General features: G+C 31.7%; 2 protein-coding genes across 4 annotated transcripts in view; both read right to left on the reverse strand.

The window, feature by feature from the left end:
* Positions 1 to 865: 865 nt before the first annotated feature.
* LOC143075456 (retinal-binding protein-like) lies at positions 866 to 21817 on the reverse strand. 2 transcript variants are annotated; one of them, XM_076250866.1, is made up of 13 exons: positions 21654 to 21817; positions 14731 to 14822; positions 14023 to 14086; positions 13093 to 13136; positions 12130 to 12192; positions 10255 to 10443; positions 9364 to 9439; positions 8171 to 8251; positions 6497 to 6580; positions 5303 to 5409; positions 3150 to 3289; positions 2617 to 2765; positions 866 to 2192 (listed from the first exon to the last, which is right to left on the reverse strand). In XM_076250866.1, exons 2-13 carry the CDS (start codon positions 14809 to 14811, stop codon positions 2026 to 2028), a joined length of 1245 nt encoding a protein of 414 aa, XP_076106981.1. In that variant the 5' UTR covers positions 14812 to 14822; positions 21654 to 21817; the 3' UTR covers positions 866 to 2025. The 2 variants fall into 2 exon arrangements, with proteins under 2 accessions (XP_076106981.1, XP_076106982.1); XM_076250867.1 differs by lacking the exons at positions 6497 to 6580; positions 21654 to 21817 and having other exon boundaries at positions 14731 to 14889.
* A 2411-nt stretch (positions 21818 to 24228) lies between these two features.
* Positions 24229 to 26579, reverse strand: part of LOC143075455 (retinal-binding protein-like) — a 44324-nt gene continuing 41973 nt past the window's right edge. For both annotated transcript variants that reach the window (XM_076250864.1, XM_076250865.1), the window contains one exon: positions 24229 to 25884. In XM_076250864.1, coding sequence (XP_076106979.1) covers positions 25715 to 25884 — 170 coding nt within the window. In that variant the 3' untranslated portion in view covers positions 24229 to 25714. The remainder of the gene's footprint in view (positions 25885 to 26579) is intronic.

Below are 26579 nucleotides of genomic sequence, written 5' to 3' on the forward strand. Positions count from 1 at the left end.
TATTCCATATTCGAAACACATTCATAGCATCTTCAACGTAAGAAGTCGTTTTAGGGTACCGACACATATACACAGTGGTTATGAATCCAAAATGATTGGTTGATTTGATTCATGTCTTTTGGATTTGCATTAGACTATATATTGAGATAGGTAGTGGGTGTGTGATGTCCATAGAAAATAAACTATTAAAAAAGCCTGAATTATTTGTATGAATAAAGGCAACAGTAGTATACCGCTATTCGAAAATCGATAGAAAAAAAAACAATGCATACATAGGTTAATAGGAATCGCAAACAACATTCCTCAGTACAACATGTGACTGCAACCCTCAAAATTCGATTACAATATATTCGAAATTACTATTGATAAATTTATTTGTAGAAATAACATCCTGCAATTGCATATGCTGAACCTTTTAACAAGAAGGCAACTGATAGAAATTGATATCAAGTACGTTGTTTTCATATCATGAAAACTATGCGTTGGCTATATGTTACCCAAAGAGCTAAATGAAGGTAGTTAACAAATGAACTGAAATTGTAACGGGGAATGTGACCTATAGTTGCTAACTTCAATGTTATTCTGTATGAAGTGGATATTACCATTGACACTCCTTTTTTTGACCTGACTTGAAATTAATATGCATTGCTGTAGTTAACAACTACAAACACGTATTAACTTCCTATAAACATCAAGTGTTCAAACTGTATGGTGAGTAACTTACTGAAATAAGTACTAAAGGACTTAAATCATAAAATATTGTCAAGGTGTAATACCATCATTGCTTTTTCCTATTAGTCTATGTAAAATTTGCACTTTTCGAAAAATTGTGCAGAATTTATCTTTGTTTCAAATAAAGAAATACTTGGCATGAGTAAAATTTTATTCTGTCCAGTACTATAGACCAAATTTCACATAAGATTGCAATGCATAATCGATTATAACCAGCACTGGACGTTCATCTATATAATTTTCACCCTTTATTCACTGAGTACAAGCGGAAGTAACCATGTAGCCTGAAGCTTAAAACATATTCAATAGAAACATAAAATAAATATAATGGTGCTTTGAAAAACACCCAAGATATATGTTTATTATTCAGAAATATTTTACTGCAATGGAATAATGAATTAATTTCCTACAACTGGTAAATTCAAGGGCTTTTTTATTTCCCTTTTACGTTTGCGGATATGACGTACTATTATTTGTTGGTATTACACCACAAAAAGATGACTAATGACTGCATGTCCTGAGATAAAATAATAATACTAAAATCCATTCAAAATATTATAAACATCAAGTAAATAACGAATTAAAGGAAAAATTGTTTATCGATCAATTGACACATCATCTAAAGTTATTTAAAGCCACATTTCTATCATATAATGTCTTGTCAGCTTTCCAAGTGTTTATAAAATTTTATCCATGACGATCTTCTGAGACTTTCATAATACCTTTCTGTATAAATTTTTAATTTCGTTTAAAAGATAGAAGGATGATACAAAAGAAACAGTCAGGTCAATGGTAAAAACTAATTGACAATGCCATGGCAAAAAAAAACGAAAAACGACCAAAGAATCAAACAACAGTCTACAAAACACATCTAGTAAGAATGGCAGTCATTCCGTTTGTCGATCGGTCGTCATGTGTGTGTTATATCAGATCGAGAATGGATATAACAGTTTCATTTCGACCATGTTTTTGTTTTTGATTGAACTGTTTTTTTGTAGGAAGAAAGAAAATAGCAAAGAATAGCTAAAACAATAGGATAACATATATAGCAGGAACACTGGCTTTTGAAAACAAAATTTTGTATGCCAGGCACCTTTTAAATCTTTCATGATGGAACTAAAACTTTTACATTTAAAATTGAGAATGAAAGTTGGGGATGTTTCAAAGAGCAGAAGATAGTCGAAGGCTACCAATGTATCTTCAACCTAGCGGTAAAATTCCGCTACTACAGGCGGGCATCAGTTAGCCCCTAAACAAAAATAACAAATGTACAACCAGAAACATATTCAGCATTCAATTAAGTGACTTAAATTTCTCTGTTAATGTTTTGACGTCACCGTCCTTCATCAGCTTGGTGACGTCTTCTGAAAACATAGTCTGATCTGGTTCATAAACTTCACATGTATATCGAAGCTGCTTTGATCTAGTCCAACTATATTCATTATCGAAACACAAGAAATCTGAAATGAGAATTAAAAAAAAATACAAATGAATAAATTATACAGATGTCACATTGCTGATATACATCTGTTATGCATGTCGTCCGTGAAGAATATTATACATCCCTCTAATGTATCAACCATTCATCTAACTGACTACATTGTATTCATTAATACGTGACCATGTAGTAATTTTTTTTTTATTGAATCAGTGATGATTTTGTTTTATAAATATTATGACATGGTTCCGGTCGGTTTTCACCGGTACTTTGCACGGTTATTTTATTTAAGACGAAACCGCATCAAATATACGGTTCATAACTCTTCCCGAGAATTGTTAAAAAAAATAGTTTAAAAATTAGAAGATGCATAGCGGCAAAATGAGAACAAACTATAATTTAATTATGCATAAGCCGAACAAAACTTAATAATATTAACTACTCACATTTTCCAACTTTTTCACAAGTATACGTGCCATCATGAGTAACAACATGACTATCCGCTCTTGTCACAGGTATAATGGGAATGTACTTTTCATTTTCCTCATAAAAAAGTCCAAATTCTATGTCGTGATCTTCTGTTTGAAATTCCCAACTGCAATTAACCAAAGTACAGCTGTTAAAAATTGTATATAATAATACTGATTTCCGGACAGATACAACGTGCGTCCGGAATGATCGCAATCAACTGTATGGACAAAACAAATTAAATAAGCTGTAACTTTAAATTGTTTAAGGACACAAAAATCAATTTTGCCAAAGCCCTATCTTATTTTTGTTGATAGATTCCAAACATTTATACACAAATTGATATTAAAGAACATTATAGAACGCAACATATTAATATTTTATCCTTTACCTACTTATTTACGAATCAGATTATTTATACTTCTTTTTGGGTTTGAGCGTTCCTGGTATAGATGAATGTAGGAAATTAATTCTATATTTAACAAAATTATCAAGTTATCTTATTAATTACCTAAGTACACTCAATGATCTATCTACTTTAGCTCCTATGTATATTTTCCCAGCTCTCGGTACTGTTACAGATTCCATCTGATCCTTTAAATCTGCATTATCCAAATAAAACTCTTCTGGCACTGGTCCACCTTGGCAAATCTGAAACATTTGTCATCACAGTAGAGTAGATAAAATTGAGAATGGAAATGGAGACTGTGTCAAAGAGACAATAACCCGATCATAGAAAAAACAACAGCAGAAGGTCACCAACAGGTCTTCAATGTAGCGAGAAATTCCCGCACCCGGAGGTGTCCTTCAGCTGGCCCCTAAACAAATATATACTAGTTCAGTGATAATGAACGCCATACTAAACTCAAAATTGTACACAAGAAACTAGAATTAAAATAATACAAGATAAACAAAGGCCAGAGGCTCCTGATTTGGGACTGGCGCAAAAATGCGGCGGGGTTAAACATGTTTATGAGATCTCAACCCTCCCCCTATACCTCTAGCCAATGTAGAAAAGTAAACGCATAACAATACGCACATTAAAATTCAGTTCAAGAGAAGTCCGAGTCTAATGTCAGAAGATGTAACCAAAGAAAATAAACAAAATGACAATAATACACAAATAACAACAGACTACTAGCAGTTAACTGACATGCCAGCTCCAGACTTCAATTAAACTGATTGAAAGATTATGATTTCATCATATGAATATCAGACACAATCCTTCCCGTTAGGGGTTTAGTATCATACCATCATAACATATATGAGAAGAACATAACCCGTGTCATGCCTAAGTTGTTTTGCATTTAAAATTTATCGTGTAAGTAACACCGGAAAATATAGAGTTTGCAATACATGAAAATCAAAGTAAATCGGGTACTGCGATTCTTTTCCGCCAAGTCCCATATATTCTGCTGTAACATAACACGTAAACAGAAACAAGACAACAATCAATTTGGAACATTACATCATTCAAATTAAGTTTTTTCCAGAAATTAATATAATTTTTTTATGTGAATGATTAATTATATAGATAAATAAAATTCAAATCCTATATACAAATCACTTTCAACAGACAAACTTTTAAGACTTAACGATAACTATCTCAGAGTAAATAAAATCAGTAAAAATATCAGAGAAACACTCAGGTTGTCAGTAAGTCAGTCGAAAGTAATGACCACAATCAAAGTATTGATATAGTAAGTACTCGTGATGATTATCTTGAGTAATTTGTTTTGTCAGATCTGCAAGTTATACCTGCGACATGCAAGTTTCTTCCTGCAAGGTCTGTCACAAATGATTCTGAATGTTTTTTTCTTTTGGTTTAAAACTGGATTCAATATAGGATATTTAAACTTCCAGGCCTTGCGGTCATAAAACTTTCGAGTCAGTTTTTATTTGTACTCATACCCCAAAATCAACCAATCAAAATGTTGAATTTCATGTTTCGAGCATGATTTTCGTGCTCCGAGCACTAAGCAAAGTTTTATGATTTCAACTTCTGGTCAACGCAAATAAATACTACTCTGAATGAATCAAATAGATCAACAATTTTTCACGAGTAAACGATTTCATTTCATTTTAACCTCAAACAATACAAGAAATAAATTCGTATACCCCGAATACGAACTAGAAAGGTGAGAAGTGTAACACTGTCAGGAATAAAAGAAACTGTTTTGTGTTAACATTTGAATGATTTAAATACTACCGGAACCAACAATAGAATTGATAAGGACATCTTTTATGTATTCTGATCCATTATTATGGAACAATTTGACAAAATCGGTACGAAATATAACAAATGTTAATTCTTTCCAATACACAATAACAGATTATAAATGGAATATTCATCATTTCATCATGTTTATTTTTTCAAACATTTAATTCAGTTGTACTGAATATAATCATTATAATTGAATATAATACTAAAAGAGAGGCGAAAGATACTAGAGTGACAGTCATGTTTATGTAAATATACATGTGATATATGCCATGTATATAGATACAATAACATGTGGTATGAGTGCCAATAACACAACTGATATGTTCATTTTTTATCAAACTTTTTCTATGATGAGGGACTTAAGAAAGATTAGTTATATAGTTATCTGTATAACCCTCTTGAAGTAAAGTCTTGTTTATGTTGTTGTTTCGTTTACGCACCATTGTCGTACAATTAGCATTTCCATCTGGATCAGTTAAAGTACCACCATAACACGCCGGTAAGTTTTCGGCATCAATAAAACTTAACAGCAAATCTTTATAATTATCTACAATACAACAAAATAATCTATAGGTTTCTATCCAAACGGTTTGGCATAATTTCAATTTTTGTGGGCACACGTTTGGTTTATTATATAGATAAATAGTTTGATTAAACATTTCTTGAAAAAGTTTCCCGCCCAAAACGAAAAACCAACAACAAATTTATAATCAATTTCTGATCTGTGCTGTTCTTTATCATCATCGTCAACATGTAGAGAAACATATGCTATTTTGAATGGCATAGTGAGTGCTACCGACAAGTTTTTTTTAAAACCGTTTTTGAATCATTTGTATGGGAAAGTAAATGATATAGTTACGTAGTAAATCAGATGCAGATTAAAAAAAAAAAGACGTTTAAAAGGCCAAATGAAGTACGAAGTTGCAGAGCATTGAGGACCAAATACGGCTAAGGTAATCTATTCCTGAAGTAGAAAAGCCTTAGTTTTTTCAAAAATTCAAAGTTTTGTCTACAGTTAATTTATAATTTATAATTATGAACATATCAATGATAACTCAAATCAACACAGAAGTGCTGACTACTGGGCTGGTGATACTCTCGGGGAAATAAATCTCCACCAGCAGTGGCATCGACCAAGTGGTTGCAAATAAACTCATCATAGATACCAGGACCAAAATATTCTATTTACGCCAGACGCGCGTTTCGTCTACAAAGGACTCATCAGTGACGCTCGAATCAAACATGTTTAAAAGGCCAAATAAACTACGAAGTTGAAGAGCATGGAGGACCAAAAATTCCTAAAATTTATGCCAAATACGGCTAAGGTTATCTATTCCTACAGTAGAAAAGCCTTAGTTGCAAATAAACTCATCATAGATACCAGGACCAAAATGTTCTATTTAAGCCAGACGAACGTTTCGTCTACAAAAGACTCATCAGTGCCTGAAAGTAGTACAAATATCACCATATGTTTACTCATGGTTAGTTTTGTAGCCATCCCCGTTAAGAATTTACCTCGGAGTCCGGTATTCTTGTTATAATTATTTTCATAACCATTTAATTGGTTCCCTTTTTACTAATATATCGAACACTTTAAATGAAACAAATTGAAACAGTGTTTCATGTCAACATACCTCCTTTAACATATAGTTTTTGTCGTGTATCTTCACTAAGCAATGGCCTTGCAATTTTATGAAGTAACGGAAATATCAATGGTGCTGAAATGTAAATATTTGATGGAACGTTAGCGAGACTTTGCAGTAGTCATTAGTTGAGAAGCCAATTAACATTCCTGCCTAATTACCGGTGTGTTTCAGATGTGTGACAAAGAACTTTTATTTGTTTATGATATCGGTCAGAAAGTTTTTTTATGGTATTAAACAAACTGTCAAATATTTATCCTACGTAAATTTGAGTTTAAATGCATGAGTGGTGGGATTATATAAATGATATTCGACTTAATTCCTAGTTCATTCCTGAATTAATAACTAGAAAATTATTGCTCTGTTTTATAATTGAATATATTCTGAAGTGTAAATGCACAATGTAATATTGTCTTCCCTTTTTTTGCAAATCGAATTTTCTGAAAAAAAACTTATGGTTGTTTATGTTAGTTTGCACACAGAAAGATATATTTGCATTTATTATCATTCTCGATAAATAGAAATTAATACATGGCCTTTTCCATATCAGCCTGGGTATCATGCTGATATGGGTCGAGGGATGATACCCAGGCTGATATGGAAAAGGCCATGTATTAATCGCTTTATCATATACTTCCGACAATAGTTTTATGTAAGGCAAATAAACACATGCAATAACTAAAATAGTAAAAAACTTTATAAAGAAGTTAAGTTATGAATCAAATATACTATAATTGTCCAACAACAGCATCACTACCTTCAAATATATTTATGGTAACATTTCCTATAGAGGCATTTTGAAATATTGAAAATTTGAAAGAGTTTTATGATCATTATTACTCCATGTTTGTTGTACTATAAAATGATTCATAATTGTTAATGGCATTTATTAACAAGTACTAAACTATCCCCACAAAAGTTCACGTAAATTTTGACGTCGTCATAAAAAATATCTGACGTCACAATGGAAAAGTAAACAACCGATACCGGAAACACCGGAAGTAACTTGCACGAGAGGCACTATTATGAGTTTTGTGCACGAGATGCACCTGATATGGGTTATCAGCCCAGTTGGGAAATTATGGCGTGTTTACTTCCGCTCATTACACATATGCAAAAGCTATCATATCAATGCTAAGTATATGATAAAAACAAAGAAAACTCTCTTGCGTTTGATATATGACAAAGAGGCCTGATTCTTTTTACTGATTCCTATTGACTTTTTTATAAAATCAATAAACAGCATGCTATTATACTTCAATATGGTTAACCATAAAAACATATTTATTCCTAGTGATATATCTTGTTTTAATAAGTTGTGACTAACACAATAAGAACATTAGTTACTTTCCTTTTGTTGCCATGTTGGGGGTTAATCCAAATCCAACTTGTTTCGACGAAAGCCTTTTTTTAATTATTTTAGCCTTGCTTGTTTCATATACGATCTAGCAATAATCAGGTAGGTATGTAATGTATGTTTCAAGTCAAATAAGAAAATCAAATCCCTCCTAAAAAAGCGGACAAGGGGAATAACTCCAACTCAATTTGGTCATATCAAATCCTAGACCTCATATTTTTCCGAGACCGCAAGAACTAATGTTCACCACAAAAGTTTCGAATAAAATTGTACAAATTGTTAAGTTTTAATACTTGTACTTTACTGACCATTTATAACCAACAGTCTCTTCAACATTTCAGGATAATTGTCTTCAAGCACCTTTACCAAATGTAAGTGTAGCTTTATACCTAGACAATGAAAAACAAAAAAAACAAAAATGATGAAAATAACCTTCTCATTATTGTTACAATTCTTGTCATTAATACTTTAACTGGTAAGTGGTGAGATTTTCAAAAATAATATTTATTTTTTTGTTTTTAGATTTTAGAATATTCCTTAAGATGTTTTAAGATGCATAAAAAGAAAACAATAATAACCACCGGACGCAGGACAGTTAATCTGTTTTAATTATTTTTAAAAAGGAAAAAAAAGTTGTTTATAGAGAATAGAGTGAGTGGTTCTTCATTGTGCGTGTAATTGTGGTGCAATTCATAAATTCTACATAATACATATAGAATAATAGGTACAGTTTCGTTTTTGATACTGACTATATCATGTGGAATATCTAGACGAGCCAGTTAGTCAGTATCAAAAACGAAACGATCTATTATTCTGTTTAACGGTAAATATGACGTCACACAATTGTATTGTCTAATATTTTTAGTGATGCAGCCAGTACGTTGATACTCGAAAATATTAGGCAGTAAGATCAAAGGGAAAATATAAGGCTTACCGATAAATCTAAGTATCAGAACCGATAAGAAAATTTGCAAGCAGTTTCTTAAACAAAATATTTTTCGTATATTCAATAGGCATTTTTGGAAGACACAGTATGTATTGTGTCAATGTCGGATAAAATGGTGTAGTATTAACATTCTGATAGATATGCAATGTATGAAAGATATAACTCAAATATGTCATGTTGTATACTATGTTAGTTTATGTGCAATGTGTTATAACGTTTGATACGAGATGTTAAGTCCAACGACAGCCCTGGTCCTACTAAAACAACTTCGCATTGTTTTCGGTACTTTAGTTTGCGTCAGGTGTCGGATTTTGCTGTCGTAGATTAAATGATTGTCTTTTTAAAGATGAAATAAGTTTATCACCGATATCCTTTGAAGGAAAGTTAAAATTATCAAACGCAAATGCGAAAACACTTATAACGTTTTTACAGTGTCTCAAGGAATCTGCGTTTCTTCATTTTCTGAACGATGAAACGACTTAGGTTTCTTTTTAAATGTCTTTAAAGTAAGGATAATTTCTATTAAAGTTCCATCGGAAGACATTCTAACTTTACCTGGAATCCACAATGCGGATGTTCCTATATCTGCCATATCACAAATAACTGTCATCCCATCTACTGGTCTACCCAACTATACAAAGAAATATGTGTGTTTTAACTTGAATTATTTGATTGTTGATAATTATGTATTATGTAAGGTAATGACAATTATTCTATATAATAAATAATAAAAACGGTCAATATTTTAAGGCGTCGCAGAAATTGAGGTTTTGATATTCTCTTATATCAATGTGCAACATCATTTACAGGAAAGGGATCAGTATATCCTGCTTTGTCATTTGACGAGCTTAACTATTGATAATACATAGAATCGAAGATTGTAATTCTTATGTGAATGATTAAAGCGGTTAACTTAAATAGGCTAATTCTAAAACAATAAAGCTAGTTGGGGGATCTAATTTCAATATGAGTTGCCAAATTATCCACACAGACTGCATGAATGGCTATGCAGCTCTTGAAAGAAAACGTGCAGCATATTTTCAACATAAAAAAAGAATTAAAAAAACAAATCAAACAGATATAGAATAAACAACCAATCTATAACTATTGTCAGTTGTCTTTCAAGATATTTTGTTTTCCCTTAAAATGTAATTACAAATTATCTTTGTTGCAATTTAACCCAAACAGTAGACTTGTAGAGACATATGACTGCATTGCATAGGCCATCAGACATCAAACACCATGCACCAGAAGGGCGTTCTAGATGGGTGTAAAAAATTATCAAAGTTCGGTAGAAAGGGTGACGCATCAAAAACGTTTCATAATTATGACAAATACTAACAATTTTACACTGCGTATAATTCCAATAACGAACAATCAATGTGAATCACATAATTACAAGCAAGATGAGGTGAAGAGTATCAACTGTTTCATATACATACTTACCTTTTTGCTTTGTTCGGCCCAGTCGCTCACAGTCCACTCACATTCGTGTAATTTATTCTTTACAAAATCAGATTTCTTTGTAGATCGCATCAGCCCTTTAAGATCAAGATTTCCAAACAATTCTACACGTATTGGTGAACCATCTTTAGCATGACCACAAAATCCCCCAGTTAAATATTTTCTCATTACCTTATTTAAAAATTAAATTTTAATTTTGTGCATCAATGATACAGATGGACAAAGTGAAAAAAAGAACACATGAGAAGACAATTAGAGAAATCCTTCTATAGTTTTGCAATATATGCCATCCTTTGTGTTAAAAAAGACATCGTACAGAAATTGTAGATGTTATAATCCTGGTTATATGATGAGTTTATTTATGCAACAACTTGACAACTGTTTATGGTACAAAACTAAGGAAACCAAAAACCTTCTAAATGATTTGTATTTAAACCAAACCAGATTGCTGTTTATACATAGACCTCTTAATAAAATGTTTCGTGTGACGTTGTTTTCTGTCTCGTAAACGTTTATACAAAGTTGACTTAACGACCTATTGCTAAAATGGTGTTTGTTACAGTCTCATCGATATATAGCTCACGTTATTATTATTAATAACAAAGAATATATAGTAGCAAGTCGAACAGGATCACGTTAATAGTTCTAACAGATTGACCGACCATGAGTTCAAAGATAATAAATGAAAATGTCAACCCTAGTTGAATAGAATTATCAAATTATCTAAATTTACACCTCAACATTCTGAATGTGGCAGTAATACAGTGGTTATCGTTTGTTGCCGTATGTATTTGTTCTTAAGTTTAATAGTTTGTACATACTAAATCAGGCAATTAGTTTTGTAGTTTGAATTGTTTACATTTGTCATTTCGGGGCCTGTTGGACCCTTACTAGGCAATATGAGCTTTACAAATTGTTGAAGGCTGTACGTTGATTTATAGTGTTTAATTTCTATGTCATTTGGTCTTTGAAGGAGAGTTGCTTCACTAGCAACAGTACCATATCTTCTCATTTTTATGCTAAAGAAAATCCATAAACTGCAATTCGTTAATAAATAAAAGAAAAAAAATAATTGCAAAGGTATTCGATTTTTGTCTGCTTTTGCTGGGTACGAGGTGTGCTTATTCCTGTTCGGATCTTGTTTTTTCCTTTATGCTTCGTCTGTCTGATTTCTTCTTGTCCATTATAACCTTGTGGCTCCACCTTGTTGTATATACAAGCTTTGTTTCTTTTAGCAACAGTGTATTTTATAGTCAACGCAGCGTTATTTGTACATTTTGTTATTCATGTATTCCATATACGTCTTTATGATATTGATGGCATTGAATAATGTGCTTGTTTTAGTCTGAATCAGAACCTTAATGTTCAGTCAGTCTTCTCTGTACCTGATGCAATTCTTTTGGTTGTTGTTTTAGCATTTGCAAGCTTCTCATGTTCGTGAGGGTCATAAGTAGGAGGTTTACTAAGACATTTTAGATACAAAATAAGGTTTAACCCGCACTTTTCTCCAGAAAATGCCCTTCCAGGTCAAGGATAAGTCAGTGTTTCTCTATTCTTTTCGTAGATTGATATAATCTAACGATTGATTTTGTCACTTTCTTGGACTACCATCTTTTTGAATTACCTCGTATTTTGTTAAAAACCTTTTGCAATTACATCGAAGCTTATTCTTTAAATTTTCTTTTCAGTTTTAATCATTTTTTATATTTTCTTGTGCATTTGTGTTTGACATGTTTGTTTTACATTGTGCTCTAGTTGTAAGGAACAAATTGCCTAGGAGGCATTCTTGTATTTAAAATTGAAAACTAATTTACCTAAGATTGTATATAATAATATGAATATACTATATTAAAATACCTCTGGTGACTTGTATTCTTTTAATAATGTATTGACTTTCATTGTCTTTCGAAATTCAACACTCTGTAGAAGAAAACAAGTATTCAACCTTGAACTATTTTAATGGTTGAGAACTAAATATATATTTATATACATAAATACATATTGACCAGGTATATACATACATTTATTTTAGTTCATTTAAATTTATAAATAATTTATTAGTTTAAATGACCTTTATAACATAATTATATGACCTTTTCGGAATTAAATCTGTTTATCGCAAAATTAAATGACTTGGCTTTTCTATAAATAAATATTTTATTATATATGTGTTATATGCACATAGTTTGTTCTTTTATCAACTAGCATTTGAAATAGATGTTTATATCGATGAAACGTGTCTGACATACCAAATTATGAATTCGGTTTCTTAAATAAAATTTTTTCACTTTCGTTTATTAGCCCGTAGTTGACTATTGAATAGCGGTATACTACTATTGCCTTTATTTTGTGCTTTTGTTAAGCTTGCCTCAACACCAGCATTTATTAATCGACAAAACAAAATTATCCGTCGTTGATATGGAAAAGAACAGTTAATTGCCATGGTTTATACGTACCAGTGTCTGTATAGCACTTTTCGTGAATGTTAATCAATGTAAAAAAAAAACCGCTGTTGATTAATTGAATAATAAAAATGGAAACTACAACATTTGTAAACAAAAAATGATATACAATGCCTAAGTTCTACACACGACCACATTTCTTTTTGGACCTTTTATAGCTTGTTGTTCGGTGTCAGCCAACACTCCGTGTTGAAGGCCGTATTTTGACCTATTATGGGTTACTTTTACAAATTATGACTTTGATGGAGAGTTGTCTCATTAGCACTCATAACACAACTTCATTTATCTATCCTTTAAACTTGAAACTATTTGAAAGATAGAAAGAACATATAAATGAAATGAATTGAGTAACACTTACATTTCGTAACATTTGCTCCGCCTTCTTAACGTCAAAACAACGAGCTGTGAAGTATAAAAACAAAACACATATCAAGCCCAAAGACAAAATATGTGTAAAGCATGCATGTACAATATCAATGTATAATCTTCAAGTTTTAGAAATCATTTTTTACTCAATGAAAAAGTGATGTACCTTTGATCTTAAGCTCTGCAATTTTAAAAGATTGCATTCCATTACTAAGAAACTTAGTTTACAAATTCGGATTTTATTGGTTTTCGGCGGAAATTGAAAAAAACCCAACCAATTCCATATTGCATATCTGTTTTTTGACATGATTATTGTAATATACAGTATCTGTTTGATTGATTGATTGTTTTTCCCATTTCGTTCCCATTTAATAGCACCAAGTCATGCTAATTGCATAATGGTATGATATTACATCAAAATACATTTGAAATTAGCCCTCCCAAGTCAGGTGCCTGTAGTTTTGCTTTCATTCATACTATTTTCCATTTGTAGATCGCAGTTATGTATTGAGAAACGTAATGTGTTACAAGAAATGAAGATCAATTGAAATGCTTTGCTCATTGTTGAAGGCCGTACGGTGACATATAGATGTTTGTCTGTGTCATTTTGGTCTGTTGTGGTTGTCTCACTGTTGAAGGCCGTACGGTGACATATAGATGTTTGTCTGTGTCATTTTGGTCTGTTGTGGTTGTCTCACTGGCAATCATAACACATCTTCTTTTTTTATATTATATGGGTTTTAACGGATTGAATATAACTTCCACAAGATATATACAGATAGATTGGAGATTAGATTTGTAATTGTGACTTGAAACTATTCTATTCTTGAAAAATAAACAAAAATGGGTCTGAGTTGTGCACTACAGATGATTCTCTCTATATACACAAGTCATATTTTATTTAACAGGCTGCGAGTCTTACCTCGAAGAAATTTTTCCAAATCATAATCAATTTGATCTGCAACGTCTTTAGTAAGCTCCTTGAACTAAGAAAACAAAATTTAAAATTTCAGACGTCTATCGAAAAACATATACATATAACTGTAGTGCATATACTATACAATTAAAAGGCAGTGACGTTTGCTCAAAGTTTAACTCATCTGATTTGGAATGGGATAGTACTGTGTTCTTATTAAAAATTAGGCTTTAAAGTTAACAAAAGAAACTAAAAATTACCTGGATTACATCGAATGATAATACAGAAAGGCTTTAATCATAAATGTAAGAGCAGAACTGTTCACTATCGACGTTCTGCTAATAAGAATGACAAATTTGTTATTTGGGACCGCACTTTTACACCTTCCAATTTAAAATTAACATGAATATAAACAGAACTATAGTTTGTCATTGCACAGAACTACCATAAGTACTTTTCAGCAATGCCAAAATAATGAAAATACGAATACGAATTTGTTTATTATAGTGACATTGTGTATATATACAGTATAATGATAATATTTGTCAATACAATGTTTGTACAACCGGCCCATTGGATACTATTTGTGTTTTAGCTTCTAATGATTGCAACCTAATATATTTAATTGCAGAATTAATTTTTAGTTAAAGCAGCATCTGGTTTACCACGGATATGTTATATATCATGATTTGTCTGTCCTTGCATGTGACATACCTGTTGAAGTGCGTTTTCCTCCTTTGCTGTCAAAGGTTTCTTCTTGTAGTTATTGTTCGAGTATTCGTTGGCCTCGTTCATTTTGATTAATCCTGAATATTAAAATACACACATTGTTGATTTGTCGACGATGTTTTCTTTTAAATGATACGGTTTGTGAAATAATAAAAATATATATTACAACATCAGGTGATCGATGACAAAAGATTTAAATTGTAATAATATTTCTATATAAATAACGGTATTTAATTTTAGATTAAATAACCTACAGGTAGTTGACGAATAAGACGTTGCTCCCGGCATGAAATGATCAAATGGACGAAAACCGTTTATTTCAACACCGTCTGCCCCAACTTTACACCTTATCGCTATTTGTCCCACCGGTTCCCGTAAAATTTTGACGTCTTAAAGCAAAATATCTGACGCCACAATGGAACAGTGATTGTTGTATGCGTCAAAAGTTCAAACGGCCAGATCAGCCGGGATTAGCGATAAGGTGTTTTACACATATTTCCCTTAATCTTTTCGTAGATGCCACAGAACAGAATGACCTCATACAATGTACTTGGTCAGCATCTCGACAGTAATGAGTTAAAACTCATGAGCGATTTTCGGATTTGTTCGAAACTTCTACAGGATTTCTAATACTTTTCAAATGTAAGTGGCAGAACTCTAACACAACAACGGTTGCTAATGTTTTATTTTATGCATAGTTTATGGTATAGGAAAAGGTCATAGATTGATCCCCATCTTCAGAGATACAAAATTGTTTTACAAGAGGTACCTGGGTCTGTATTGCTCCTCTGGTAATATCAAAACTGAATTTGAATGTTATTGACGTACTTTGTTTGTTTTTTCTTTGATTTATATTTATTGCGTGTAGGCACAATAATGAATTTGACTACTTCCTCTCAATTTCAATTTTGTTTTTTTCAAGACCTTGTTACAACTTTGTGCATAAGTTAATTTAGTGCACCATATGCAGTTATCGCACCGCACCGAGGGTAAATTATCACGTTGTGACGTCACGTGATGTCCCCCTATGAGACCGTAGGGGGTAGTAATGACGCGTTTATGGTGATGTCATCTATTGATGTTGTTGTGTTTCATTGATTATTTTTCAACAAAACGCAGCAGAAAAAGTACAGCGTGCGATAAATTCGTTATACGGTTAACTACTGACCCTTTTCGGATCCATAGAGGCTGAGTAAAATCCATAGAGGACTCGGCCTACGGCCTCACTCCCTATGAATCCATATATTTTATAATATGGGTTTATATGAAGCCAGTGAAAAATCAAGTATTATAAAGGAATACCTCTAATCTCGATTTGTTAAACCGATAGACAAAAGACATTAAGATAACATTAGTAAATTTTAGCTGCATTGCATGTTGATTTGCTTTAAATGAGATATGTACTATATGTCAACGAGACAGTACCCCTAGAACACACGAACAAACAATGTCAATTACATTGTAAACATAGAGATTTAGAAATAGCCTAAGCTGATAACTAAATTACGACCGGCTAAGATTATTTATTTATCATTCGCTAAGATTTATGTTGGTAATTAAATTCGTGAAATATAGTGTAATAAACGAAATGAAGTTAGGTTAAAATTTGTCAAAGTAAGCTTTAAGAATTCCTTCTTTTATTTGATATTTATTATGCATGTCTCTATACATAGTATGCGACGCGTAGCAGTTTATAACTTAGTGTTTTGATACATGAATTTGATACGGTGCATTTGGAATGTATATATTTGAGACTCCATTTATGAAATAAAATCTATAGAGCAGACAATTTTGATTTTTTTGTGTATCAATTTAAAATGTAGATTCAGATATTTTTTCACTTCAAACGATAAAGTAAAACTTCTTCAAAACTTATATATAATGTATAGTTCGGCGTTACCCAAAAAAGAAGCCATACGTATTTCATTTAATCTCGATATTTATCATGTTTATAATCTAACAATGACGTTCTATCTCCATAAGCCTGGAAAGGTCATGGAGGGTCACAAATTGATATATAAATATAGGTACTACATGAAGTTGAAATTATATAAAAATGGGTACATTGTTTTAGACAAACATGGTACAACCCCACCAAAAAAAAATCGAAGTTAACCCCTCCACCCATATTAAAATTGATAATTCCTAGATTAAAGTTTGAAATTGCAAGATTAAAGTTGGAAATTGCAAGATTAAAGTTGATAATTCCAAGATAAACGTTTATTTGATATTCATCAACTCGTATACTTTGTTTATCCCCACAACATTTTATAGCCCTGGATACACGATTAAACACACACTAAAGTACTTGGATATAAATTAAAGGCATTGGAACTTTTTCCTGATCGAAATGTACAACATTGCTTATATTGTTTTAAAGTATCCTCCTATTATCTACAGTTTCACCCATCGTAAACACTTTTGTATTTTTTGTTAATAAAAAGCAAATCTGAATAAATGACACTACCGGCTGCGAATATTCTATTTTTAACTGATCAAACTTGTTCGAATTTTACAAACAAAACGTGAGCAATGGTTTCAATACTATAAAATAAGTTTGTCCAAAAAAAGAAAAATCGCAAAAATACTAAACTCCGAGGAAAATTCAAAACAGAAAGTCCGTAATGAAATTGCAAAATCAAATGATAAAACACATCAAAGGAACAAACAAGCACAAACCATCTATCAAATTTAACAACCACATTCATTGCTTAATTACTCATATATGTATATAACATAAAGAATTAAAATATTTGAAGTGCTGTGACTGCATTAACATCAACTTGTAGTGTAGAGTTGCATTTAACATCAGAAAATGTAAACGTCACACAGGAAATAATATAAAATAGTTTTGTCGCTCAAAGTATTTTCAAAATTATAATTTCTTATGGGGAATGGTGGTAAACAGGGTTGAAAAATCAAAAGTTTTCGTTAGAACTAATTTCATAAAAAGACCGAGATTTTAATTTATCCACATATGATTAATTCCACTACGTGAGTAAAATAATTTTGTCGTTCAAAGTATTTTCAAAATTATAACAGAACAATAACATTATTGCATTACAATATAATAATAACATAATGGCGGGGTCTTTAAAAGTACAGAGCCACGTCATTCGTACCAAAGAAACACAAAAAGTCACACGTACAAAACACAACAGCAAAAAAGAAAGATAATACAAACACAATTGACAATACATTCGTTATGCTAAGAACTTGGCGTCAAGTACATACAGCCTACAAGATATCTAAATATTTCATATGAAGCATATCCCTGCTTGGTACAGGCATTTCCTTATGTAGACAATGGTATTAAATCTGGTTTTATAATTACCTTAACCATCACATGTATGACCATCGCATAAATTTCCATTATATTGACCATAATATGTGAACAAAACAAACAGGTAGAATAGGTAAACATGTCACACATAGGTATAGCAGTCAGTATTATGTTATACTAGTAACCTTAGCCGTATTTGGCACAGCTTTTTGGAATTTTAGATCCCCAATGCTCTTCAATTTCTCGTACTTGTTTGGCTTTATAAATATATTGATATGAGCGTCACTGATGAGTATTATGTAGACGAAACGCGCGTATTGCGTTCTAAATTATAATCCTGGTACTTTTGATAACTATATAATAGTAATCGTAATCACTATAAAACAAACGAATATGTCAGCTAAGAAAAACAAAAGACAAAGAGACAGAGAACATAAGCAAAAACGAAAGACAAGAATACAAACATTTATTAAGTAAGTCATTATCGTCCATTGTATTGCTACATGTAGTTGTTTAAAAATATAAGACTTGAGATTTCTTCCGGCTTGTATTTTGGTGTCGTATATATAATCTTAATATTCATACTATTAAATGGAACGGATAAAAAAAAAATAACAATTACTTTCACAATTCTAGTCGAATAATTATCATGATTATAACGGTATGAAACGGCTATTTTGAATAAATGCTACTTATTTGGACTAACACAATACTTAATCCAGGGTAAATAAAAATTAACTCGACTATACTGCAAATAAGACATATGCGAAAATACAGAATTCAAACCACAAATAGTATCAAACATAACCCCCAATAGATACATCATAACTTAATACATTAACGTTGGATAAATAAATACTGAGACAAGTAGTGTAACAATGCAAATTCACACTCGGCAAATGAGTCATATTCGGAAATAGGGCACGTTCGGTTTGATTATTAACAGACAGACATAGATGATTAACATCAATTTAAGAAGTGGTGAAAAACTAGAAAGTTAGTTGTAACACAAACACGTCGTCTAGATCAACTATTTCGTGCCGGTGTCCATAAAATTTACATTGTGTCATTTTAAATGTGTCCTCCTTAACACTCTGTTGAGTACACAACCTGTATACGAAGTCTGTATAGTGTGAACATTTACAAGCGTAACGTATCATGATAGATACTCTGACACAAAACAGTATCCAACAGATATTATAAAAAATAAGATGTGGTATGATTGCCAATGAGACAACTATCCACAAAAGACCAAAATGACACAGACATTAACAACTATAGGTCACCGTACGGCCTTCAACAATGAGCAAAGCCCATACCGCATATTCAGCTATAAAAGGCCTCGATAAGACAATGTAAAACAATTCAAACGAGAAAACTAACGGCCTTATTTATGTAAAAAAAATGAACGAAAAACAAATATGTAACACTTAAACAAACGACAACCACTGAATTATAGGCTCCTGACTTGGGACAGCCACATACATAAATAATGTGGCGGGGTTAAACATGTTACCGGGATCCCAACCCTCCCCTAACCTGGGACAGTGGTATAACAGTACAACATAAGAACGAACTATAAAAATCAGTTGAAAAAGGCTTAACTCATCAGATGGACAAAAATACAAGTGGACGTGGCCCGGTACTTATACATCCCGACACAAAAAGACACAATGAACAGATCTGAGAGACTTGCAGTTATCTGACAGCTAGTTCAAAGCCACTTACAACTAATAAAAAAATCATGCAACTAAGAACCCATTATTGAAACAGCAAAACTAAATACATAAATTTTGGATGTATGAAAACGGAGACACGTAGTATAGCAATGCAAATTCATATTCGGCAATTCAGTCATATTAAGGAATAGGTCATGTTCGGTTTGATTCTGAACAGACAGACGACATAGATGTTTTAACCACAACCTAAGAAATGGTGAAAATCTCGTAAGCTAGTCTAGATCAACTAATTCGTGATGGTGTCCATAAAATTTACAGAGTGTAATTTTTAATATGTCCGCCTGAACCCCTTTTAGAGCAGTTTCTGCGTAAGGAGCACACCACCTGTATACAAAGTCCTTATAGTGTGAACATGCACGAGCGTAACTTATCATTTGAGATATGTCAACACTATAAAATGGATCAGAGGGTATTTTACTGCTATGAAATGGGAAATTGATCATTTGAAGGTTGAAATCATCCTGTTTTGCATAGATTTTAGTGTGCAGTCGTCCATCAGTGTCAATATTGATGAAAGGATCAAGGAATGAAGCAGTCCTTCTAAAATCAGTATTATCTTTAATTTCAAGTTCGTTCACAGGGATATATATATATATAATGCAAGTGCTGACTGAAATATAAAAATTCTACACATTCCAAAAACATGCTTGTAATTTGTGTGTGATATGTCATATAAAGTAGAACAAAATGAGATTTCTATGAGGAATGGGACAAAACTATATATGGGCAGATCATATTCCCTATATACAGTGTTTTAAATGGTAATCAAGATTTAACACGCTATGCAATTTTTCAAACAACAATAATATAAACCGTGGAAAGGTTACAGATTTAAATGCCTACTCTTTGTCAACATTTTTTAAATGTTTATTTGAGACGTAAATAACACAAACATGTCTTTAAATGTGTTAACTGGCCTACTTTTATAGTAAGAGGTTTATGATGTGAAATGGATAATTTTCATTAACGAAAATACTTTAATTTAAACATATTTATCTATAGTGGATTGGGTAACAAGTTTTGCAACTTATATTAATCTCTTTCCACTTTGCGGATGCGAGTGCTGCCTTGTAGTGTCATTATACTGCTCTTTTTCGAAATCTACAAGGGTGGTTTTAACGTGAAATAGATATGTCTTTCTCTTAACAGCCATTTATCGTCCCTTTCCGACGGACTACCATCGTTTCCTCAATACCATATTCGCAAATGGTGTCAAGGGAGAGCCAACGGAAATACTTTGCAACTGGTATCCAGGTAAAATAAATAACTTTTGAGGGATTCGTTAGTGGCCCGTTGTAAATCAAGTTTACTGCCCCTATCGAGATAAGAATAGATCTCGTTTTAAAACAAATGTTCTTTAACCCGATAGTTCTCTACCCTATATTGTTTGATGAAAAACGCATGTTGGTACCAACATATCTTTTCTGTTGATTTCAGTTTCCTACCCGTTTAACTCATATTTAAATCTTTTTCTTATAATTATCTAAAGAGTACACGTGGTAAAGCTTTTAACAGGAGCAAACAGGGCTTATTTTGCAACTGCTTATTCTAGAGGTGGCGTGAATCAGATGTGGATACTAAAAAATTCCAAAGATGTTTAAAGTACATACAATCTATAACTCTTCATCTTGATACAGTATTAAAACATTTGACTTTTCTACACTTTACACAAGTATTCCCATTCCAAACTAAAGGACAAATTGAAAGAGTTGGTATTTCTTTGTTTCATAAAAAAAAAAAATGGCTAACGTAGATACAAGTATCTTGTCTTAGTGAGAGATACATCCTACTTTGTAAAGATCGAATCACTCTGAGTCAAACAAAAAATTCTCTGAAACTGACATTATCATGATGCTTGGTTTCTTGACTGACAACATATTTCTTACATTTGATGGACGTGTTTTTCAACAAATTATCGGCATTCTCAATGTAAATCAATTGTGCCCTCTTCTTGACGACTTGTTCCTTTGTTATTATGATGTTATTATACTTTATACAGGAACTTCTTAGGAAGAAAGATTGTTTTTAGCAATATCCTTTAGCTTTACTTTTCGTTATATAGATGATGTTCTCTCACTAAAAAATTTTGGTGACAATGTGGAACGCATCTATCCAATTGAACTAGATATAAAGAATATAGCAGATACAGTTAAGTCTGCCTCATATCTAGGAAATTAAAATGAGGGTCGGTTGAAAGCAAATCTTTACGACAAAAGAGATGATTGTGAACTTTTCATTTATATGTAGCAACATTCCAGCAGCGCCTGCATACTGAGGATGTATCTCATAATTAAAACGATGTGCTCGGCTTGTACTTCGTATCATGATTTCCTTGATAGAGGGTTGCTGCTCATAAGGAAGTTTTTAAACCGAGAATTCCAAATAGTGAAGTTCAAACCTCCCTTCGTAAATTTTACGGACGCCATCACGAGTTAGTTTACGATTATGGAATATCTATTTCACAGATGATATCGGATATGCTCCTTGTGTCGTTACAACAATCCCATTCCCTTTTAAAAAATATGACCTACCGAATTAGCATATTTACCGGATTTATAATAACATGAGCACCACAGTGGTGTCACATGTGGAGCAGGATCGGATTACCCTTCCGAATCATCTGAGTTCGTCTCCACATTTTGGTGGGGTTCGTGTTTCTTAGTTTTTAGTTTTCTTAATTGAGTTTTATGTACTAATATTTGTCTGTTTGTCTTTTTCGTTTTTAGTCATGGCGTTGTCAGTTTGTTTTTATCAATTAGTTTGAATGTCCCTCTAGTATCTTTCGCTCCCTTTTGTGTAGGATAAAAACTCGTATTACAGCAGACCGAGTTCAGCTAACGGATTTTAATGAAGTCTTAGTATTCATATACTTGCTAGCAGTACTGTAATTTTAGTAGTGTATTGAAGGAACTGAATGGTTTTAATGGTCAATTCAATAAAATTCACTATACGTGAAAGAGCATAATTTTTAAAAAGTCAATTATGGCGACAACAGTTTGAATACAAGCATCAGAATTAAAAACGTAGAAATTGCTCAGCTTATACATTTAGTTAACTTTAGCATCATATTTAATGTAAAAGCTCAAATCGGACACGTTAAAATGCTTCCTATGGGGTACAAAAAGAAATGTCTTTTATTATAATTTCTTTCTTTAAAAAGTTTTATTTAAAACGTTCAGTGAAGAATAACGTTATAAAAATTCACCAAAGATCCACTTATAAAATATGATGCCTCGAATGATATGCCTTTCAAATCAATACTGTTATGCATTAAATTAATGAGGTGTTGAATACACTGTGCATTGAATCTAAATACTTTCATTAAGAAATTACTACTTTTTGTACTGCAAACCACTCATCTGTGATAATTTAGAAATCTACAGTTAAAAACTGACGGTAATTTAAAATCTTATTCAGGGTCAGATTGAGTTTTGGAAGTGTAACTAATATATGTAACATATTTCAATATAGTAATAAAAAGACTGGTTATTCAACATTTTTTTGAAAATCATAAAGCCGCATCCCGCTGTTTATAGGAGATAACAGTAATTTTCAAATAAAGGCAACATTAGTATACCGCTGTTCGATAATCATAAATCGATTACAAGAAAACAAATCTGGGTTACAAACTGAAACAGAGGGAAACACATCAACTAAACGAATGTTGAATGTCGATTAATCTCTCCTAGCATTCTGGCGTTATCCACCAATATAACTTTTAAAGTCGGTTATTTAGTGACGGAACATCATCAATATATGTGAACGTCAAATAAAAAAAAATCCCGTGTCAGGATGATTTTATATTACTGCATGTTTTTTAGAAAGTTTTGTAGGAATTTTACTTCAAACTGTTCAAGGAATATATATATATATATGCCAATATAGTATTTCACTAATATATCAACTGTTCTGTTCTAAATGTGTTGTAAGTCTAAATTCCAGTATTTGATGATAATCGTCGTTGTGTACTTGATGTTGGAATCAGAATGGTTCTTCACAAAGTCATAGTTCGTGACTAAAACGAGAATGTGTATCCTCCCAATTTTGTAGAAAACGCATGTTCAAATGTGAAGATGTAGTCGATCTTTCAGTTAAAGAATAGAAATCATTGTGATTATATCTAAAATATATCTTAATTTTTTATATTACATTTAATAATGGATATTATTGAAATGTTTAAAATAAAATCCACATACCATTGACACCACTGGACGTGTATACCTCATTACATCTGCATCATCAGTAAACTTTAGTTCCCTTTTAGTTTATGGACAAGGTTATGCGTTCGAGATTTCAGACAATTAGATTACAGCTCTGGTAATCATTAATTTTTGACGAGAGTAGGGAGAAATATCGAATTGAATGTCAGATGATGGCATAGATTGAACAAACGGCATTATACCTTTGCAGGACACAGAAAGTAATCGTTCATCTGTATCGTCAAAAAGAAAACAAATCATATTTATATAAAATAAAAACATAATTTTAATATAAATACTTCAAATATGACATGAAAATAATATAATAGCAAACGATACACAGATATACTTAAAACATATATAAATTGTTTGGTAAAGTAAACATTCATTTCAAACTTACCTTTTCTTTTAAATCCAGTATATACAATTTCGTTCTTATGTTGCGCTATTTTTTGTTTTATATAGTAAATTATTATTGTTATGATACAAGGGCTAGGATTTAGCTAGCGAATAGATGATAATGCATTTTGATAATTTTTTTGTCAATGATATTAAAAATCAGAAAAATCCCAATTGAATAGCATAGTCGTCAAGAGTTTGGTTCACTATAACAAACGCATGAATATGGTTTTTTTATATTGTTTTCTGTTCACCCTTATGTTTAACTGTTGATAGTCATTTCTATACTATATTTCCATATACATCAGTTATTTGAAAATAATACATCTTGTTCAGTCATTTGAAAATAATACATCTTGTTCAGTCATTTGAAAATAATACATCTTGTTCAGTCATTTGAAAATAATACATCTTGTTCCCTTGATGATAGATGAAAGTAGCTCAAATTATATAAACAATTCTTTATAACTTAAAAAGTATACCAGCATATTACAAAATAAACCTAACGTTTGTTTTTATAAATGATCATCTAGTTGATCTTTGAGAAAATCAAGAAATGTCTGAATAAAATAAAACAAGGAAATAACTATTGATGATACATTACAAATGTCCTAACAATAGTCTCCAAATATTAACATTATTGGCTAAACCCATTATTACCCTTTTTGTAAATGATTTTGAAACTACTAATATGAAATAGACTATAACATTTTGTAAGTTTAAAGCTATATGAATGGTACTAAAATAGTACATTGTGATTAAAGAGGAATAGCGTTTGTTTAAAATGTGTGATTTCAAATTCTTTACTAGGAATAAAACTCGCTTAAAATCCTTACCGTTTTAGTAAATATGATTTCATATTGAGCATTTAGTTAATGAGTATATCATGATAATACACATGGATAACTAATACATATGTGCGCATTCGTCACAGTGTATCGTGGTGGCTTGCCTGCCAAAAACAGTTACAAGTTTTCATACGTTCTGAAAATTTGTATCAGCCCACGTTGCAATGGATTTAGATAATACAACACAAATACACACGTTTTACTCTAATATTAATGTAAATACTATTTATTATATATTTTGATTAGTCTCAAATAAATAACATATTTTGATATGACCTGCGTAGAATAAAAAATGAACGATCATAGTGCAGGTGATAAAACAATAGTTTAAAATCTCTCCAATCGAAGCAAACTATACTTCAAACTATAAGTTTACTTCGTGAGTATTCTTGTACCAATACTTTTATTTCCATGTTTCGTCAGGTATACATTCCTGAAATATTTTCTTCCGATTGATAGCTTTGACATCAAATACGAACAACAAAAAATAGACAAAGCTGTTCATAAGTGAGTTGTTTCGAATTTTTCTGATAATGTTTTCCAATCACAATCTCCCACAAGTTTATTTATCTCCTGAATCATCGAGGTCTCAACAGGGGCAAACACTTCACACGTATATCGCAATTTCTTTGACCGTGTCCAACTGTAACTGTTATCAAAACACAAGAAATCTGAAAATGTGAAAATACTTAAAAATTAACATTCATTGTTTTTTGTTGAACACATAATAATAGTTAGCGAAGGAATCCTACATGATTACTTAAAAGACAAGTATATATGGATATAGGAAGATGTAGTTTGAGTGCCAATGAGACAACTCTCCATCCAAATAACAATTTATAAAAGTAAACCATTATAGGTCAATGTACGGCCTTCAACACTGAGCCTTGGCTAACACCGAACAAAAAGCTATAAAGGGCCCCAAAATTACTAGTGTAAAACCATTCAAACGGGAAACCAATTGTTCACTTTATATGTCCTGTACCAAGTCAGGAATATGGCATTTGTTATCAAATAGTTCCGTTTATGTGTATGTTGGGATTTGTTTTTGATGCACTTCAGTGTTCCTGTTGTTACTTTGTTTTTTCTTATAAATGATGTGTTTCCTTCTGATTGAGTTTTTAACTCTGATTTGTTTATTCTTAATCGATTTATGACTTTTGAACACCTGTATACTTCTGTGGCCTTTATTTATAATAAGACTTCGGTTATCCTTGGATATCGGCGATATAATTCCCATTTCAGTTACAAATCATACGATACAGCATTTATTTTGTCTAAATGAAAGGGCTTATTTAACTTACATTTCCTTGGCTTTCAAAATGTTTTCTTTTCATTGTCTAGCGCTATAACTTTTATTACCCGC

This window comes from Mytilus galloprovincialis, chromosome 5, assembly GCF_965363235.1.
Source record: "Mytilus galloprovincialis chromosome 5, xbMytGall1.hap1.1, whole genome shotgun sequence".
Taxonomy (NCBI): domain Eukaryota; kingdom Metazoa; phylum Mollusca; class Bivalvia; order Mytilida; family Mytilidae; genus Mytilus; species Mytilus galloprovincialis.